Source organism: Charadrius vociferus, unplaced genomic scaffold, assembly GCF_000708025.1.
Source record: "Charadrius vociferus isolate BGI_N301 unplaced genomic scaffold, ASM70802v2 scaffold375, whole genome shotgun sequence".
Classification (NCBI taxonomy): Eukaryota; Metazoa; Chordata; class Aves; order Charadriiformes; family Charadriidae; genus Charadrius; species Charadrius vociferus.
Genome location: NW_009648440.1, coordinates 772,380 through 774,821, shown reverse-complemented (window position 1 = coordinate 774,821; position 2,442 = coordinate 772,380). Strand labels below are relative to the sequence as shown.

The following is a 2,442-nucleotide window of genomic DNA, read 5'->3' as shown; positions in this document are numbered from 1 at the left end:
GGTTTTAGGGCGGGGGAGGAGATGGCTCCTCCCCGCCGGGCGCTACCCCACTTTAAATCATGTCCCCGCTCAGCTCCGCCGTCGGGGGGTCTGAGGGTCCGTCCCCCCTCCACCCCCACCCCCCCTCGGGAAGGTGGGTGCGTGCCTGTTTTGATGCCGGCTGCTCTCCCCTCCTGCAGGTACTGGGACGATTTCCACGCCTGCACCCTCACAGCGCTCACCGATTGCCAGGAAGGAGCGACAGACCTCTGGGAGAAATTGAGACGGGAATCCAAAAACCTCGATTTCCAAGGCAGCTTATTTGAACTGTGCGGAGGCGGCAGCGGCGCGGCACCGTCCCTCCTCCCGCCGGCCTTGCCCCTGCTGCTGGCGGCTCTGTGGGCCGCGCTAGTGACCTGGCTGCCTTTCTAGGGGGGGGGGCGAGCACACTCACACCCACACCCTCTCCATGTGCTGGATCTATCGAGGAAGTGTCCATCCGTTGCTTTGGGGACGTTGTGCTTTTCTGTGGTTGATGATGATGATGGTGGTGGTGGTGGCTGCTGATGGTGAAACACCCATGTAGGACTGTGGAAGCGTTCTCCCTTTTTTTTTTTTTTTTTTTTTTTTTTTTTTTTTATTTGCCAAATGTTACCAAACAGGCAGCGGCGCGCAGCCCAAATCGGACCTCAGCTTTACTATCGCTTCGAATCAAAAATAGGGGAAAAAAAAAAACAAAACAAACTCGAGCCCTCGTTGTGCAAAAGCAATCTCAGGAACGGCTCTGGGCCACCTAATGCTAAGGTTGTAATCGGCCGGGATACCTCCCGGCGGGCCACGGGCTCCTCTAAAAATGTGGCAGTGTGAGAGGCGAGAACAAAAACGCAGGCAAAAAGAGGCACTGGCGATGAATCCAAGGTAGATGTCCACGTGTGAAGCATATGGTGAATAATTCACAATCTCTCATCTTTCCTCCACAGTCGCTTGTTTTTTGGTCATTCCACTGCGAAAAAAAAATATATATAAATAAAAAAGAGCATTTTCCTCGAGAGGAAAAGAAAGCGAGCAAGCGAGAGAGGGAAACGAACAGTAAAGGAAGGAAGGAAGGATGAAAGGACAGAAGGAAGGAAGGAAAGAGCAAAAGAAAGAGATGTGTCTGAAATGCCCGGAGGAGTGAAGGAATGCTGCTAACAGATCTCTGAGAGTTTACCTTTACTTGCTGTTCGAAGGCATCTTTCCGAATTCACTGCCTTTAATTTTTTCCTCCTCTTTGTTTTAGATGTTACACATACCAGTAAAATATCCAACCGTAGAGATCACAAAAAGGGGGCTTAAATGTAAACGTAAAGAAAAACAAAAAAAAAACAAAAAACAAAAAATACCAACAACAGAAAAAAAGATTTTGAAAAAAAGCCTTGATTTTAAAAGAGAAGAAAAATGTAATTTAAACAAAAGTTTATTATAAAGTCAATTCAGCAAAAAAAAATAACAAAAAAAGATTTGCTACAAAGTATAGACAGAAGTATAAAATAAAAATTATTGTTTGAAATGAGGGTGTCGTCCTTTTTATAAAATATGCCTAGACTGTCTTGAAAAGGACAGGGCTTTTAAGGCAAGGAAGGCTAAAGCCCGAACCAAGCCCTTGATGAACATGGCAATTACAGTTCAAACAAGGACAGGGCAGCAGAATTGGTTTGTCTTAGCCTTCTTTTGTTTTTTAATCTTCTTTTTTATTATTTATTTATTTATCGAAAATATGCTATAATTCGTCCCACACTCCTCCCGAAACCCAAAATCTTAACACCCCGTCTCCCAGCCGCCCGGAGCCGGAGCAGGAGCCCCCTCGGGGGCAGCCGAAGGAGCAAGGGGAAGGGGGGGACGGGGTATTGATTTCGCAGCAGAAGCTTCTCTAACCTCGGCTATTTATAGGCGCCTGATGCCTTTATACACATCAAAGAGTAAACACGTCCTTGTTACTTATAAGGCGAGAGCCCAGCTGGCGACCGGGGGTGGGTGGGTGAGTGGGTGATGGGGAGGTAAGGGCCGCGAATTGGTTTGAGGTGATTTATTCCGGTGGGGAGCCGTCGCCTGTGCAATGGCTCTCCTCTGCCAATGTGTAGGGTGGCAGGGTCTCTCTCTCCTTCGCCCCTTCTCCCTGCTCCCCTTCCTTCCCAAGGTCTGCAATGCAATGTGTAAGCAATAGCAAATGTAACAGTTCATAAATCAAACAGTGGGTCGCAAGCCAATCTGCATTTCCCAAACGGATTGAATCCCAGCAACGAATGCGCTCAGGAACTGGAGCCAGGCGCCTTTACCACTGGAAGCAATGTTGATTTTTTAATGACAAAATACACTGGGGGGGGGAGGGGGGACTTTGCAGGGCTCAGCATCGCTTCGGCAGACACAGGTCTGCTTGCATTTCGTTTTTCTTTGCCCTCCCCCTAGCCTCAACCCCCACCACCC

General features: G+C 48.4%; 1 protein-coding gene across 1 annotated transcript in view; it reads left to right on the top strand.

Moving 5' to 3' along the window:
- NRN1 (neuritin 1) overlaps positions 1-950 on the top strand; it is an 8,096-nt gene extending 7,146 nt beyond the window's left edge. The window contains exon 3 of the mRNA XM_009885424.1: positions 180-950. Within this exon, the coding sequence (XP_009883726.1) occupies positions 180-411 (232 nt within the window). The 3' untranslated portion in view covers positions 412-950. The remainder of the gene's footprint in view (positions 1-179) is intronic.
- Positions 951-2,442: the final 1,492 nt, after the last annotated feature.